This window comes from Cnephaeus nilssonii (assembly GCF_951640355.1).
Source record: "Cnephaeus nilssonii genome assembly, chromosome: 13".
Classification (NCBI taxonomy): domain Eukaryota; kingdom Metazoa; phylum Chordata; class Mammalia; order Chiroptera; family Vespertilionidae; genus Cnephaeus; species Cnephaeus nilssonii.
In genome coordinates, this window is record NC_137084.1 from 3823951 (window position 1) to 3839369 (window position 15419).

General features: G+C 54.3%; 1 protein-coding gene across 1 annotated transcript; it reads left to right on the forward strand.

Moving 5' to 3' along the window:
• Positions 1-357: 357 nt before the first annotated feature.
• Positions 358-12056, forward strand: LOC307110325 (organic anion transporter 7-like; the record flags this gene model as incomplete). The annotated part of the gene is made up of 10 exons (XM_079789405.1): positions 358-929; positions 2217-2320; positions 3591-3745; positions 3826-3994; positions 4775-4898; positions 7166-7281; positions 8168-8382; positions 9953-10061; positions 10973-11176; positions 11996-12056. The coding sequence occupies exons 1-10, from the start codon at positions 516-518 to the stop codon at positions 12054-12056; spliced, it is 1671 nt and encodes a 556-aa protein (XP_079645531.1). The 5' UTR covers positions 358-515.
• Between the last annotated feature and the right edge of the window lie 3363 nt (positions 12057-15419).

Genomic DNA, 15419 nt, shown 5'->3' on the forward strand with positions numbered 1-15419 from the left:
GGGAAGATCGCACCCTGTTTCGCCTGCTTCAACTGGACTCGGGCTTGTTCTCTGAGCTCGTCAATCACAGCGCCAGCCAAGCGCCTCCTCGCAGTGTGTTTCACAGAAAACATAGAAAGCGTCTCCCTGCGGAGTCTCCCCGGGGGCGGGAGAAGGCCAGCACGCCAGGACGGGTTGTTTGATGTGTGCGCAGAGGTGGGGGGCAGAGTCCAGCGCTGCTGATGAAATCCGTTTCCACCACGCAGACCTCGGGACAGTGCTGACCGCCAGCCGGTGGCCAGGTCTCGGCTGACCATTCCTCTGTAACTTTCAAGAACTCGCCAGCCGGCCTGGCCCTCGCACGCCTGGGACGGAGGGGCGCTGGCCCCGCGGCGGCTCCAGGGCCTGTTGCCCAGAGCGCGGGGTCCCATCGGCGCGCCCTTCATGTGCCCCCGAGGAAGGAAGCCTCTTCCCTCCCTGAACTTTGCTAACCACAGCCGTTCTGTCCCCGCTCCGGGCTCGCCTGTCGCCCCCCGATGGCCTTTCACAAGCTGCTGGACGAGGTGGGCGGCCTGGGCCGCTTCCAGCTCCTGCAGATGGCCTTCCTCTGCCTCTCCTGCTTCCTGGTGTGCCCGCACATCCTCCTGGAGAACTTCACGGCCGCCGCGCCCGCACACCGCTGCTGGGTGCCCATCCTGGACAACCTCACCCGCAACCTCACCGGCCCGGCCGGTGGCCCGGGGGCCCTCGGGCAGGACGCCCTGCTGCGGGTCTCCGTCCCGCTGGACGCGGACCGGAGGCCGGAGAAGTGCCGCCGCTTCCACCACCCCCAGTGGCAGCTCCTGCACCCCAATGGGACCTGGACCAACGCGAGCCAGCCGGCCACGGAGCCCTGCGTGGACGGCTGGGTGTACGACCGGAGCACCTTCTCCTCCACCATCGTGACCCAGGTGCGGGCCCCGCTCACCTCTGTGGGAATGCGGTCTGGGAGTTGGGGGGTAACGCGGGTGATGTCACCAGCTAGGTGCCCATGGCTGCTTCCTGCAGCAAGTATGAATGACTCCAGTACATGCCAGACACCTACACGCTTAAGGAGCGCGATGAACCCCAAATGAGCCGTGACCTTGCTGTTACCTAGCTTTGTCTTCAATAGGAAGACTGAAGGTGAAGCAATTCATGCATGTAATGTGTTTACAATGTTGTGCAAGGTCGGTGAGGCCCAGCCTTGCTTGAAAATTAGAAACGTCTGGGAAGTTGATGGAATCCTCCAACCACAGACTGTACGGCTGCAGGGGCCGTGTGAGAAAGTCTGTGGTGACATTCTGTCATCAGTAAATGTATTTATCTATGTATTAACATATATTTTTATTGATTTCAGAGAGCAAGGGAGAGGGAGGGAGAGATAGAAACATCAGTGATGAGAGAGAATCATGGATCGGCTGCCTCCTGCACGCCCCCTGCTAGGGATCAAGCCTGAAACCTGGGCATGTGCCCTTGACCAGAATTGAACCCGGGACCCTTCAGTCCACAGGCTGACACTCTATCCGCTGAGCCACACCGGCCAGGGCAGTAAATTTAAAGCTTCTCAAATGATTGCACTCTGTAGCCAAGATTGAGAACTATTGAGTATGAAGTAAACCAAGGCATTCATATAGCCAACAGGGTCAGAGGAGGCTTCCCAGGGGAAGTTATGTTTAAGCTGAGATCTGATGACAAGGGCAGCTGGAGGGGCAGCTGGAGGGGCAGCTGGAGGGGAAGCTGGAGGGGAAGCTGGAGGGGAAGCTGGAGGGGAAGCTGGAGGGGCAGCTGGAGAGGAAGCTGGAGAGGAAGCTGGAGGGGCAGCTGGAGGGGCAGCTGGAGGGGAAGCCGGAGGGGCAGCTGGAGGGGCAGCTGGAGAGGAAGCTGGAGGGGCAGCTGGAGGGGCAGCTGGAGAGGAAGCTGGAGGGGCAGTGGAGGGGCAGCTGGAGGGGCAGCTGGAGGGGCAGCTGGAGGGGCAGCTGGAGGGGCAGCTGGAGAGGAAGCTGGAGGGGCAGCTGGAGAGGAAGCTGGAGGGGCAGCTGGAGAGGAAGCTGGAGGGGCAGTGGAGGGGCAGCCGGAGGGGCATCCGGAGGGGCAGCTGGGGAGGAAGAAGGCTGTGCTGTGACGACACATGCACGTCAGAAGCGGTGTCAGTCAGTCTCCGCTGAGGGTAACAGGCGGCCGTGAAGCTCTGCTCAGATGGTTTCCTTCCGTTCCAGTGGGACCTGGTGTGTGAAGCTGAGACTCTGAAGTCAATGGCCAAGTTCTCGTTCATGGCGGGCATGCTGGTGGGAGGGGCCATCTACGGCCACTTATCAGACAGGTGAGTGTCCCTGGTCACAGCCCCTGGACGCTGGGGCATCTCCACGAATCACTCTCCACGAAGAAGCACGTGTTGCAGGGGGCGCCGTCCTGCGGCTCTCTAGGCCCCGCACACGAGTTCTTGATCCATTTCGGACACGAACCCCTTATCAGATGTATTATTGGCAAATGGGTCCTCCCGTTCGGTAGGCTGTCTTTTCATTTTGTTGATGGTTTCCTTTGCAAAAAGCTTTTTAGTTTGATGGAGTCTCATTTGTTTATTTTTTCTCTGTTTCCCTCGCCGGAGGAGATACGTCAGAAAAAGTATGACTGAGGAGGCTTGTCTGAGATCTCACTCCTGTGTTTTCTCCTCGAGTTTTATAGTTTCGAGTCTTACGTTTAAGTCTAATCCGTTTTGAGTTTATTCCTGTATATGGTGTACGATGGTGGCCTAGTTTCATTTTTTTTGCCTGTACCTGTCCAATTTTCCCAACACCGTTTATTGAATAGACGGTCTTTCCTCCATTGTACGTTCTTGCCTCCTTTGTCAAATGTTAATTGGCCACATAGGCGTGGGTTTATTTCTGCGCTCCGTTCGTCCCATGTCCGAGACGTCTGTTTTCATGCTAGTCCGTGCTGTTTTGATTGCGATGGCCTTGTAGGATAGTTTGATGTCAGGTAGCGTGATTCCTCCAACTCTGTTCTTCTTCCTCCATTTAATACTTTTGGATTGTGGTTGACTGCGGGTGACTGAAACCACGCAAAGCACAACCCTGGCTAAAAGAGGACCACGGTGTGGCAGCTGGCTTACCTGGTGTCACTGAGCCCAAAGTCCCACCGGCAACAGATTGGAGAATCCGCTCTGCTGTCCTCAGTTCCTATTTGCAAACAGGAGGGCCGCTTCTGCGACAATCTATTGTCTTTTATTTTATTAAATATATTTTATTGATTTTTTACAGAGAGAAAGTGAGAGGGATAGAGAGTTAGAAACATCAATGGGAGAGAAACATCGATCAGCCGCCTCCTGCACACCTCCTACTGGGGATGTGCCCACAACCAAGGTACATTCCCTTGACCGGAATCGAACCTGGGACCCTTGAGTCCGCAGGCCGACGCTCTATCCACTGAGCCAAACCGGTCAGGGCTGGGTCGATCCATTGTTGATTCTTCCTGGTTTCAAGTGCAACGTCTCACGTACGGAAACATCGCCTACGCGTCAAGAAGCCTTCTTTGTGGCGATTTTTGCGACAGGTTGTTGTCATGCCCACCTCTCCCCCGTCCCCGCGCCCCAGGTTCGGGAGGAGGCTGATTCTGCGGTGGTGCTCCCTGGCGCTCGCCATCGCCGAGACCTGCGCGGCCTTCGCGCCCCTGCTGCTCGCGTACTGCGCGCTGCGCTTCCTGGCCGGCTTCTGCACCATGGGCATCCTCAACAACAGCTCTGTGCTCAGTGAGTACGTTGTGCCCGACCTTTGACTCTGGAGTCCCCACTTTGTCGGAAGCCGTAACCCTGTTTGCGCTTCCTTTCAGTTATGGAGTGGACCGCGCCCCGCTTCCAGGCCCTGGGGGTGACCACGACCATCGGCGCCGCCAGCGTGGGCCAGCTGCTCCTGGGGGGCATGGCCTTCGCCATCCGCGACTGGCACACCCTCCAGCTGGTGTACTCTCTGCCGCTGTTTGTCCTGTTTCTCTCCTCGAGGTACCAGCCGCCCCTCTTCCTTCGTCGGAAGGACCCTGGGGTGCGGGCTCCCGGAATAAGGACGCAGAGCGCGCTCCTGTCCTCAGTCAGCACGTGGGCACGCGCGCTCCTGGTCTGGGCCTTGTGCACGATCCCAGGGCCAGGGCAGGCAGGGCTGCCAGGCAAACCAAGGACACGCAGTGAAACATGCATTTCAAAAAAGGAAAAAAAAAAAGAAGTGAATTTCAGAGAAGCAACATTCCTTCTTGTAGAACATCCCAAGCATGGCATAGGGCACGCGTCCTCGAACCATGATGCCTTGTTTATATGTAATTTCTATTGATCTGAGAGGCCTGCATTTTCGTTCACGAACCCGATAACATACAGGGTGTCGCATGCAAGTGAAATTTCACATAAAAAAATGTTCTTTTGTGTGTGTCCAAAAGATCGCACGGGACGTAGCTACACCTGGCGGTCACTCCCATTCGCAGTCTAGCAGAATTCAACTTTAACGAGGCACACACACCCCCTTTTTATTTGCTAAAACGGATTCTGTTCCCTGGGATGTAGGGGGGTGGCCCAACATGACTCCTACTCTATATTCCCAGCCGTGAAGGTGTGTCCGTGGAGAGGGCATCCTCCCAGTTTCCTAGTTACGGTCCAGGAGGACCTAAGTCCCCATTTCCCGGTATAACAAGGCAGGAGGTAGGTATTAGAGGGGAGGGCAAGGCGTTGCAGGCAGAGGATGCGGGGAAGGGGCGAGCGAGACGTGGTTCCCCCTCTGTCGTCCTCTCTGACCAGGTGGCTGGCAGAGTCTGCCCGGTGGCTGATCATCACCAACAAACCGGAGGAGGGCTTACAGGAGCTTAGAAAGGCTGCCCGCATGAACGGGAGAAAGGATGCCGGAGACACCCTCACCATGGAGGTGAGCGGGAAAGGGCGCGGGTTATGGGATGCAGGGAAGACATGCGCTGACACGTATGTACCCTGGATGGTGTCCATGCGATGAACGAAGGGCGGGAATCCCCGTCGTGTTACCCAGCGTCCCTGGCCCCCAGCGGCTGTCAGCGCCGTGTGAGGGGACACGCAGGGGCCGTCCCCACAGAGGCGGTCACTCACAGTGACAGAGCCTGGGTAGGGTCACTTAGCAAGATGTCCTCAGCGTTAGCTCGGTTGCAGCAGATGGCAGGACCTCCTTTCCTTTAAAAAATGTTTGTATTGATTTCAGAGAGGAAGGGAGAGGGAGAGAGAGAGAGAAGCATCCATGATGAGAGACAATCATTGACTGGCTGCCTCCTGCACGCCCCCTACTGGGGATCGAGCTCACAACCTGGGCATGTACCCTTGCCTGGAATGGAACGTAGGATCCTTCAGTCCTTGGGCCGATGCTCTTTCCTCTGAGCCAAGCCGGCTAGGGCCGGGCTTTCTATGAACGAATGAGACCCTATCCACCACATTGTCTTTACCCAGTGATGGGAAGTTAGGTTGTGGCCAAGTTCTCTAATGAATGTGCGTGTGCTAATCTCTCTTCCAGATCCTGTTTACAGTTCTTTTGGAGATAGACCCAGAAGAGAAATTATGGGATCAGATGATGGTTCTAATTTTAATTTTTAAAAAATATATCTTATTGATTTTTTACAGAGAGGAAGGGAGAGGGATAGAGAGCTAGAAACATCGATGAGAGAGAAACATCAGCCAGCTGCCTCCTGCACACCCCCCACTGGGGATGTGCCCGCAACCAAGGTACATGCCCTTGACCGGAATCGAACCTGGGACCCTTGAGTCCGCAGGCCGACGAGCTATCCACTGAGCCAAACCAGCTAGGGCTCTAATTTCAATTTTTTGAGGAACCTCCATACTGTCTCCGTAGTGGCTACACCATTTCACATCCCCTCCAACACGGCACAGGGTGTCCTCTCCTCCACGCCCTCGCCCGCTCTTAGCGTCTCTCTTTAATCACAGCCATCCTAGCTGGGGTGAAGTGACAGCTCATTGTGGTTTTGACTTGTGTTCCCGTAACCATTACTGATGATGGGCACCTTCCCATGTGCCCGCTTGCCATTTGCATATCGCCTTTGGAGAAATGTCTGTTCCGTTCGTATGCCCGTTTTTAAATTGAGTTGTCTGGCTGTTTTGCTCTTGAATGGTAGGAGTTCCCTGGGTATTTTGGGTATGAGCCCTCTATCGCACACACAGTGTGAAATGCCTTCTCCGTTCCGCAGGCGCCTTCTCGCTGTGCTCATTGTCCCTCGCTGTGCGGAAGGTGTTCGGTTTGCTGTCGTCCCCCTCGTCTATGTTAGCTTGTAGCCTGTGTTCTCGGTGTCATATCCAAGAACTCATTGCCAAGACCAACACCGAGAAGTTTTCTCTAGGAACCTTATAGCCTCAGGTCTTACACGTCAGTCTCTAACCATTTGGAGGTGATTTTTGGGTGCAGCGTCAGATATGTTTCCAAGGTCACGCCCTGGCCTGTGGACATCCTGTTTCCCGGCGCCATTTACTGGCGACACTTTCCCATCTCCGTTGTAAATTCTTGGCGCCACCATCGGAGACCAAGGGGCTGTGTATGCATGGGCTCTCTGCTCTGTTTCCTGGGTCTGCATGTTTATTTTTTATGCCAGTACCACCTTCTTGGTGACTGGAGCTGTGTAATATATTTTGAAATCAGAACATAAGATGCCTCCGGCATTTTTGTGCTCAAAAAAGTGCTGTGACTATTTAGGGTCTTCTGTGTTGCCATCTGAGACCGAGGGAAAAACCAAAATAGACTCTCAGGAAATGCTCTTTCTTCCCGAGACCAACAGTGTGCGCCAAGGACGGCCAGCCGAGACCCACGCTTAGCTCCCAGGTCTTTCCTGTCCACCTGGCATCCATGGGGCTTTGGACCACGACCCGAGGACCCGCCCCGCTGCCCTCCCTGATCTGACTGTCTAATGGGCACACCCTTCAGATGTCTTGCAGCCCCGTCGAACCTCATGTCTAGTATCTTGGTGGCTACACCATTTCCTCAAGGCCTTCCTCAAGCTCCTCAGTCAGGGAGCTCCCCTCCCCCCCCCGCCCCCCGTCCCTGCATCTTCCTGGCCGTATTTGCCGTAGACAGAGAGGGGCGGGGTCCACCTTGCCCTCTGCCAGGGGCCCACACTGCCCACAGCGCTGTGACGACTGACTGGGGTGCCGTTGCTGTCGTTGAAGGTTTTGAGGTCCACCATGCAGGAGGAGCTGGAGGCAGCGCAGACCAAACCTCCCGTGTCCGACTTGTTCCGCACGCCCAACATGCGTGAGAGGATCTGCCTCCTGTCCTGTGTGCGGTAGGCTGCCCGGCGCGCGTGGGGGATGCTAAGTAGCGCGGGCGTGGCCCCGCGTCTCTCCGAGGACACCCCGTGCCGGAGGAGCAGAGTCGGGGTAACACACGAGGAAGCCGTAGGGACGCTGCCTTGTTCAGAGACAGGCAGAGAGCTAGGAACGACGGACACGGAACGGACTGTCCGGTGAGGAGTGCCGTCCACCGCAGGGCCTCACCGGGCTCATCGCTGGGAGCTGAGGCTGGGACCCTCAGTCGTGGCACAGGCTTTGATTTCAAGTTTTTTCACTTGTTTGTTTCTAGTGTAATTTCAGTGAAACTACAAACGGTAACGCACACAGCAACACAGCTCTATGGCTATTCACACATGTGAATAAGCAGCCACACCCAGATCGGGATGGAGAAAGGACTGGAAAACCCTAGAAGCCCCCCCACGTGCCCGCAAGCACAACACTCCCACCTCCCGAAACACTTCATCACAATTATGAGCCCCATCAGCATACAATATTTCATGACCGTTTTAAAATCATGATCCTGCAAAGACTTGTTCTATAGAACCGACCATCTCTTCATACTTAAAAAAAAATAAAGTTTTATTGATTTCAGAGGGGAAGGGAGAGGGAAAGAGAGATAGAAACATCAGTAATGAGCGGGAACCATTGATCGGCTGCCTCCTGCACGCCCCCCACTGGGGATCGAGCCCTGACTGGAATCAGACGTGACCTCCTGGTTCATAGGTTGATGCTCAACCACGGAGGCACCACGGCTGGGTGATGCCTTCATTCTTTCTCACCAACCGCCGGCCGCTTGGCTGACGATATTTCCCACCATCGTGTGCATGCCCTGGGTGCTAACCCTTAAGCCATCTCTCCTTCCTCTTTTGCTCGCCACAGATTTGCCAACTTCATACCCTTCTACGGCCTGAGCCTGCACCTCCAGTACCTGGGGAGCAATGTTTTCCTGTTCCAGGTTCTCTTCGGCGCCGTCACCCTCCCGGCCAATTACGTCGCCCTGCTGGCCCTGAACCGCCTGGGCCGGAGGCTGAGCCAGCTGCTCTTCCTGCTCCTGCTGGGGAGCTCCATCCTGGCCATCACGTTTGTGCCTCGAGGTGAGAAAGGGGCGCAGGTTGAAGAATGGAACTGCCTCCCCCCTTTTCCTGGGGAACCTACTCACACCCGTGTGAGGCCAGACGGAAAGGGGGAATGCGTTCTAGTGGCTTCCCCAGACCAGTCTCAGGATGGAGGACAGATCCTGCCCTCCGGTGGCTGGGAGGAGTCAAAGGTCAGGGGGGTCAGTTCGGACACAAGGCTGTCTTCATCGACCCCGAGAAGTGCCCGGTGATGGGTGTCATTCACTCCCGACCATTTCTCCACGAGAGCCATGAGCCTACCCTTGGCCCGCACACGTGCAGCTGTGAAGGGCGGTATGGCGTCCGTCACGCATAACTGTCTCATGTGCCGACGGCGCCCCCTCCCTCGGTCTGGCTCCTTCTGTGCCTCCCGCGTGAGGCCCGCCACTCCCGCTCCCCTGTGCGCCCGCGGCTGCTCGGTCACAGCGGCACCTGGGAGGCCCCTCGGCTGCCAGCAGAGGAGTGGACGCCGGGAACAGGCTCCGAGCTGTGACAGCCTCTCTGAGACCCCATCTCACTAAACTCAGTGACCACATGCCGCGGGGGGTACAGGGGCCCACGCTTCACTAACCCCGTGAAGAGTATGTGACGCATTTCACAGGGTCCCAGGCGTGGGCTTCGCTCCCCTCGAGTCAGCAATGATGCAGCCGCCTTGAGCCAGAGCCCACTCCGACGTAACACGCTCATGAGATGGTGTGTGTGTGTGTGTGTGTTGTGTGTGTGTGTTGTGTTTTGTGTGTGTTGTGTGTGTTGTGTGTATTGTGTGTGTGGTGTATGTGAATGTGTTGCATGTGCTGTGTGTTGTGTGTGTTGTATGTGTGTGGTGTGTGTATGTGTGTGTTGTGTGTGTTGTGTGTGTTGTATGTGTATGGTGTGTGTGTTGTGTGTGTGTTGTGTTGTATGTCTATGGTGTGTGTATGTGTGTGTGTGTTGTGTGTGTGTGTGTAAATTGGGTAGACAACTGGCTCCAAAATTTCCTTTCAGAGGTTTCCAAAGCCTAACTGTTTCTTTCTGCGAATGCAGTCCTTATTCTCGAGTCTTCAAATATTATTCTAGAACACGCCACCCCCCAGCGTGTCCACCAACACGAGTCCCGCCCTTCCATCCCCTCCTCCTCCAGGGCTGCTAACGCTCCGTGCCGATGCGGCATATGCACCGGGTTTTGAACTCTTGGAGGACACTGCCGGGTCTCACCTCCCTCAGTAACTGCTCATGTCACATCCCACGTTTTCCGTGGAAGGCAGGAGACTCGGGACAGAATAAATGACGGCAAACTCTGGCTGGTCTCCAGTTGCCCTCTTCGTCTTTGGAAAATTTCTGATAAGTAGGGAGCGGTGATGCAAGAACTCAGTTTTTAAAAAAGATGTGACGTCTATAGATTAGTCATATCTCTCAGCTGTCCGTCACTGTATTCTGGGCCTCCGTGTGCTTCCTCGACAACACGTGTAGCCCCTGCAAGCATCGTCAACAGCATCTTTCCCACGAATGATTTGGGAAGAGTGACTCCCTCAGCCCGGGTTTCCTGAGTCTCACTGGTCTTCCCCTGCAGACATGCAGACCCTGCGTGTGGCTCTGTCGACGCTGGGCGTGGGATTTTCGTCTGCGGCCATCATGTGCTCTCTGGCCCACGGAAATGAGCTCATCCCCACCATCATCAGGTACACAGCGCACGGAAGCCCCATCGGGGTCAAACAGACCTTTCCCAGCGAGGGAACATTTACAGTGGGAAGCAAACTAAGACCGATTAGTCATCAAAACAAGCAATTACAACAATTTATTTTTTTAAAAATATTTTTATTGATTTCAGAGAGGAAGGGAGAGGGAGAGAGAGAGAAACATCAATGATGAGAGTCATTGATGGGCTGCCTTCTGCATGTCCCCTTCTGGGGATCGAGCCCACAACTGTGACCTCCTGGTTCACGGGTCGACACTCAGCCATTGAGCCATGCCACCGGGCTAACAATTTATAGGTAAAGTTTATTTACGGCTGACTTTCTGCCAGGCGCTGGGTTAAGTCCTTTAAAGTAGCGTATCATCTCACATATTCTCCTGAACCACTGAAAGGTAGATGCTGGGGGTGAGAATATCCTATATAATAAAAGGCTAATATGCAAATCAACTGAATGGCGAACGACTGGTCACTATGACACACACTGACCACCAGGGGGCAGATGCTCAAAGTAGGAGCTGGGCTCAGCGCTAAGGATGTCCGATGGCTAGCTTAGACCTGCTCCCCATGGGGAGCGGGCCTAAGCCATTAGTCAGACATCCCCCGAGGGCTCCCAGACTGCGAGAGGGTACAGGCCAGGCTGAGGGACACCCCCCCAAATGCACAAATTTTGTGCATCAGGTCTCTAGTTTTCTAAATAATGACAATGGCTTGATGTGCTTGTGCACTGGAAAGGACTGCAAGCAACAGGAGGGCGTGTTTGAGACGGGGCAGTGTATTGTCAGCTCCGGTACCTCCACACAGCTGTGCTGCCTCCACAGCCGAAGCACAGTGATCAGCCATGAACGACACGCGTGGGTTCTGACCAGCCTGCTTTCGCGTTGCTGTTTGCATCCCCAGGGCCACAGCTTCAGGGGTCGTTGCGATGGCTGGTAACATCGGGGCGGCCCTGGCTCCCCTCCTGATGATCCTGACGGCGTACTCCCCCCACCTGCCCTGGATCCTCTACGCGGTCTCCTCCTTCATCCCCAGCCTCGTCGTCTTCCTCCTTCCCGAGACCAGGAACCAGCCTCTGCCCGACTCCATCCAGGACGTGGAAAAGGAGTGAGTGACCCTGGCTGGCCCTTCGGGGAGCTTGGGCCCCGGGTCCGTGACGAGGAAGGCGAACAACACGGGATCACCGTCCTCCAGGCGGGTTCAGACCAGGACAGGGTCCACGGGGCCGACGCCGTGTCCCTCCCCGCGGTGACCTCTGGCTCCCCCAAGGCTCCTAGGCCACACAGACCAACTCTGCCCAGCCTGCACCAGTAGGCTTCGTGGGGGAGGTGCCCTCGTGTGACACCCCCACCTGGAAGGTGTTTCACAACCACGCACAGACCCAAACACCAGCTTCTCCTCTCAGCCCCTGGCGCCCTGGGCCCCGTGAGTGCAGCGAGCTCTCTGGGACGCGGGTCCCTGGAGGACCGTGGACGCCCTGGTCCCTGGAGAATCTGAGGGGGTCAGGGAGAGGACAGAGCCCCCCCCCCACACATGCCCATTTCCCAGGGAGGGAGGGCTGCCTTTGACAGTCAGACCATCTGGGCAGCACTGGGGGTGCAAGTGCTGAGCAAAGAGGAAGGGGGGGCAGAAGTTGGCATTGTAGACGGCCGCGGACGGGGAGGACTTTTGGTTTTGCCCACTTTCCTTGCCTTTTCCAAGTCCCTTTGGCCAACGTCCATGTGTGCAAAGCTGCCTTCCCGGGTCCTGCGCTGGGAACGTGGCCTCTTTCTCCGTAACATTTACTCAGACCCTCAGGGCAGGGGTCACGGTTTTCATCAAACGGGTCCAGGTGGGTCGAGGATTAGCTCGCGCTAAAGAACACACAACATGTATGTTTTTTTAATGTTTTGTGTTTGTTTGCTGTTTTCATTGTGTTTGCTCCAGGAGGAAAGGCTCAAGAAAAGCAGAACAGCAAGACGCCTTCATAAAAGTGACCCGGTTTTAAGGAATTCCAGGAACGGACTGCTAATCCAGAAAAAGAAGGGGGGGGGGGGGGAGGCAGGGGATGGGATCATGCCTAGGTGTTGGCAAACGTTGGGAAATAAATAAATTAAAAGCTATAATAAATAAGATGGATCTCACTGACAATTGCAGTCCTAAATAACTGTGTATGAAATACTTGTGATTAATCATACAAAGAAGTGTGAGAAAAGTCATCATACTCTTAAAGAAATCATCATAAAATATGTGTAAGCATGTCGATCTCCAGCATGGTTCTGGATAGAAAGATAGAATCGTATTGAAACCATTGATTGTGCTCCAATTACTTGGTAGTGGATGGAGTAATTAATCACAATGAAAAATCATGTACTCTTAGAGGAATTTGAAGAAGAGTTTACAAATTTATCTATAAATTAATAATAAACAAGGCGCTTAAAAAAAAAAAAGAGGGTCATGAGTGAGGTCAAGTCTGGCGTATGCCTAGTGTTCAGAGCAGCATACGCCAGACTTGATCACAGCAGCAGCAGTCAACACAGCAGTAGCGGATGTGTTTACACATCAGAGGCAGTCCAGACACAGACCACGGTGGGTGTAACATCTACTATGTAATTTTGGTATCAGAAATCACTGGCAAAATAGAGGCTCATGCAACAAATAGCATAACTAATTATCCTATAAAATAAAAGCCTAATATGCAAATCGACTGAACGGCAGAACAACCTGTCACTATGACGCACACTGACCACCAGGGGGCAGACACTCAATGCAGGAGCTGCCCCCAGCCTGTAGGCCCCAAGCCAGCCAAGGTGGGTGTGAGCAGGGCCCCCCCACCCAGTTGCCCTGCCGGTTGCCCCACAGAGGGAGGTGACCAGTGGTGGTGGCAAGGGGCGGGGCCGGCAAGCAGGTGGTGCTAGGCCGGCCAAGGTAGGTGTGAGCGGGGGAGGGGGGGGCAATCACCCGGCCGGTCGCCCCACAGATCGGCCCTGATCACCGGCCAGGCCTAGGGACCCTACCAATGCACGAATTTCGTGCACTGGGCCTCAAGTTAAAAAATAAATGACTACTAATGTGACCTCATACCCTAACCCCCCACTCCCCAAATTCTACTTTAATAAAAAGTTAATTGGAAAAAAATAAACCATAATTTTCAGTAGAAAACTTGGCTGCAAAATCTTGGGATAAAAAATGTTTTGAATAGTAAAAGCAACTGCCAGACATTGAGAGCCAGGGGCTCTGAATGATACTTAAAGCTACTGTTGGGCAAAAACCTTAACAAATGATTGGAGAAAACCAGAAAACTGTTCACCAAAATGATAAAAACAGTTAACGTTCAGTGGCAGGCTTTTGAGCGAGGGATACTTTCTCCTCCGTTTCTGCACTCAGAGTTTAAATAAGGACTAAGTAAAATTTCAAAATACTGTAAGATGTCAACAGTGAAAGAGCAAGTGACGAAATAAACCATTTTCAAAAAATGTGCTTCTAATAAGAAGAATTCTCATACGTATCCACCCGCTTGGACCTCTGCCTTCATCTAACCTACGGAAGCCTGACTCAGCAGCTCTACTTGCACAAAACGATGATCTCCCAGGCCCCATGTGAGAATGGGGTCGGACATACTTGGAGGCGTGCAGAACCCCCGCGTGGGGTCCCTGGCCTGTGGGCTCAGAGCTTTCCCAGTGGAAAAGGCTGAGTGGAAACTGGGAAACTCCTAGCTCCCTCCTGGGAGAGGAAATCGGAGATCAGAGTCCCGGGGGAGAGCAGAGGTCCCTGCAGCCCCAGAGGCCGGAAGCAGCGGGCCGGCAGGTTCCAGCACGCGATTTGCAGGGCCTGACCCGACCCCACGGAAGCCTGTCCCTGCCAATAGCTGAGTGACCTGGAGGGTGACCTTGAGGGTATCTGTGGGCTCCACAGACAGAACCCAACAGCAGGCCCTGTGACAGCTCCTTGCCACGCGTGGACGGGGTCGTGGCCCGGAGCACAGGTTCCTTGGTAGACCTTCGGGGGACCTCAAATGCGCAGTCATTTCCTATTTGTTTGTTTGTTTGTTAGCATCCTCACTCGAGGATATTTTTCCATTGATTTTTAGAGAGCATGGAAGAGAGCGGGAAAGACAGAGAGAAACACATCGCGATTGGTTGCCTCCTGCACGAGCCCCCACCAGGGCCCGGGCTGGGGAGCAGCCTGCAACCCAGGTACCTGCCCTTGACCGGAATCGAACCTGGGGCCCTTTGGTCTGCAGGTCGACGCTCTATCCACTGAGCCACCCCAGCGAGGGCACGCCGTCACTTTCTAGAGCAGCAGGATCTGGGTCCCCAAAAGAAACCAAGGACAAGGGGTCGGTGTGATTTCCAGCGTCGCCTGGAGCAGTGGTCGGCAAACTCACAGTCAACAGAGCCAAATACCAACAGTACAACGATTGAAATTTCTTTTGAGAGCCGAAAACCGACTTCTGCGCATGGGCCACGAAGTTTCAATCGCACTGTACGTGCGCGCCCGCACGTGGTATTTTGTGGAAGAGCCACACTCAAGGGGCCAAAGAGCCGCATGTGGCTCGCAAGCCGCAGTTTGCCGACCACTGGCCTGGAGCATGAGCTCATGCTGAAGGGCACAAAGCCAAGGGCTCTGAACCACAGGTGTTGGGACTGGAAAGCCAGCGGCTTTCGTGGGGCCAGTCCTGCTGTGAGCTCTGGGCTGCGTAACCTCCTGCCCCGGGTCACGAAAGGGTCGCTAATGGCTTTTCCGAGCAATGCCCGGAAAGCCAGCAGGTAATTCCATAAAAGTGGGTGGAAAGTGTAAAAATGAAGGCACCGGTATTTCACAACAATGACACATAGGGTCTTGGGAAATTACTGCTGAGGAGACGAAGAGAACCATCAGGCATTCTTGAAAACTAGAAACTAATTTTGCTTCTATTAAGTGATCCTTGGGCTTAGGCCAGAAGACTGTATTTAACGCAAAGAGAAAGAACGTAACTTAAAATAACATATGGGATGCTGGAACTATATCATCAAAAATGTGTACAAAGAGGCCGGGGTATTAAGCAGTGTCAGGTGTTAAATTTTTATGCAGAACCATGTAATCTTTTTAAGGGATAACTGATATGTTTTATCTTTGCTCTGACCCCAACACACACACACACACACACACACACACACACACACACACCCCTTTCTTCCCTTTCTTCACTGGTTTGCCCAGGATGGCCCAGCGTACACCTGTTGCATCGGCATAATTATTCAGTGTCCCTTTGCCCCAGTGCCTCAGGCTTGCTTTTATAAGCATCCTACCTATGGGCTTTTCAGGTCAACTAGACACAGGGCATCCTGTCACAGGAGGGACATTGTCAAGGTGAAGCACGCACATTTAA